This window comes from Ylistrum balloti, unplaced genomic scaffold (assembly GCF_031769215.1).
Source record: "Ylistrum balloti isolate Yb309-2 unplaced genomic scaffold, AGI_CSIRO_Ybal_v1 Utg369590, whole genome shotgun sequence".
Classification (NCBI taxonomy): domain Eukaryota; kingdom Metazoa; phylum Mollusca; class Bivalvia; order Pectinida; family Pectinidae; genus Ylistrum; species Ylistrum balloti.
In genome coordinates, this window is record NW_026781876.1 from 109,594 (window position 1) to 111,484 (window position 1,891).

The window sequence follows — 1,891 nt, forward strand, 5'->3', positions numbered from 1 at the left end:
TTTAGTCATTATTATAAGTCTACAATGTTTATATAGTAATGTAATGTTTTCATATCAAAGCTCGTACTTGTGACTTTGTGTCATTACATTTGATTTAAAAGGACACTGAACAATCTAAAGATTGCGTTTTAAATCTAAGATACAAGATAATACTGACAACACAATAAAGTATATAAATTTATTCACAAATTTAAATGAATACTTAAAGCACATATACTTAATACAGAATGATGAACAATCACCTAGAACGTCAGAGCAAAAGAGAAAATGTTATTTAAATACATACAGATGTTATTTCATAGCCACATTCTTTATTTGTAGGTTATTTATTCCCGTGCTGTTTGCCCCGGCCACAATCTGTTGCTTAGCTGTCTTTAGGCTCGAGGCATCTTTGCTGTTCTCAGAGTCGGAACCGCTGCCTGATTTTCCGTCAGCGTGAGTTTTTGCATGTTTTGCTAAATGGTCACTGCGCATAAATCTTTTATTACAAACAGGGCACGCAAATCTTTTTTCTCCAGTGTGCGTGCGCAAGTGACGTTGTAGCTCATCTGAACGCGTGAAACGCTTTCCGCAGAAAAGCCAGTTACACACAAAGGGGCGTTCGCCTGTATGCCACCTTAAATGGGCCTTTAAATGAGAAGATTTCCCATAAACCTTCCCACATCCGGGAATATGACAACTATGAACGTTTTTCTTCCTTAGATGAGCCCCAGCGGGTCCGAGTCTCTCAGCCTCTTGACAATTAGGACAATCACAAGAGGGTCGACCACTATAACGTCTTGATGAACGCGATCCAGGAACTCCTGATATCGCAGGACGCGACAAAAAGTTCGGCACCGATGATGCACCAATGTCGCCTTGAGTAGGTAGCATTGATTTGTAAGAGTCCTGTAGTAGATGCTGGCCTGATGATAAAAATGGACCGGATCCCGAACTGAGGGGATGGTTCAACGGGTACTCAGTTCCGGAATAGTTAGCTGATATCTGTGAATGAAGTCCGGAAGCAGTTCCGGTCATATCCGTCAGCCAGTTGGACGGATTTGAATGCATGTCCCACCAAGAGGAAGCGTGATTTACTGATGATGTCATTTCCGTTTTGATACCGTGAGTATTTGTTCCCGCAACATTGAACGGCCAATTTTCGTAAGGATGTGCAGTAACTCCCGGCACTCTAGAGTACATGGAACCAAGTGTAGAACCATTTAATCCACTATCACAATGCATTTTGTGAAGCAACGATGATTGAGTATTTTCTGTTTGCGCATGTGTACTCGGTACAGGATATAAAACGTCACTTCCGTAACCTGTTCCTGTACAACTTGAGCTAGTGGTACCTCTAGCATATGTGTATCCTGAGGAGGAACAATTCGGTGAGCTTGTCAAAGCTGACATTCTCTGTGAGTTGAGTGTAATTGGACAAGGAGCGCTCATGATGGGAGGGGAACGTTTCCAAGGATGAAAACCTTTACCAACTGCAGCGTCCGCAAGAGGCGGAGGACTTTTGTCGTTGATTTTGTTACACTGAGCTGCTAGCATAGCCAACGGCGTGCCTCCGAAAGGATGAGCGTCCTGAAAAAGAAAGAAAAATATTCAAATAAAGAACGTAAATAGTACAATGTTTACAAATAAACAAGTATATTACTTTGCAAATATTATCGCCATCAGTCGTATTTTTTCTATATGGAAGAAACCCAATGCTTCCAAAACAAAAGTATACAGTTGTTTGCTATGATTTAATTCTGCTTCCGTAATTCACTCATTTTGGAATTATGAATGACATTAGAAATATGTCAAGCTACTATAAAGATACAAAGCTGTCAATCAAGTCCATAGAAAAAAATAAAATGAAAACATGAAATGCATTAGTTATATGATAAATTGTTTGTTCTAT

At 40.0% G+C, this 1,891-nt stretch overlaps 1 protein-coding gene across 1 annotated transcript; it reads right to left on the bottom strand.

The window, feature by feature from the left end:
- Positions 1 to 291: 291 nt before the first annotated feature.
- On the bottom strand, positions 292 to 1,566 carry LOC132544813 (transcription factor Sp9-like). Its single transcript, XM_060208463.1, has one exon. The coding sequence runs from the start codon at positions 1,534 to 1,536 to the stop codon at positions 292 to 294; it is 1,245 nt and encodes a 414-aa protein (XP_060064446.1). The 5' UTR covers positions 1,537 to 1,566.
- Between the last annotated feature and the right edge of the window lie 325 nt (positions 1,567 to 1,891).

Bases quoted from the DNA above. Each gene is read 5' to 3' on its own strand.
- LOC132544813 (XM_060208463.1), bottom strand. From the start codon at position 1,536: ATGCTAGCAGCTCAGTGTAACAAAATCAACGACAAAAGTCCTCCGCCT.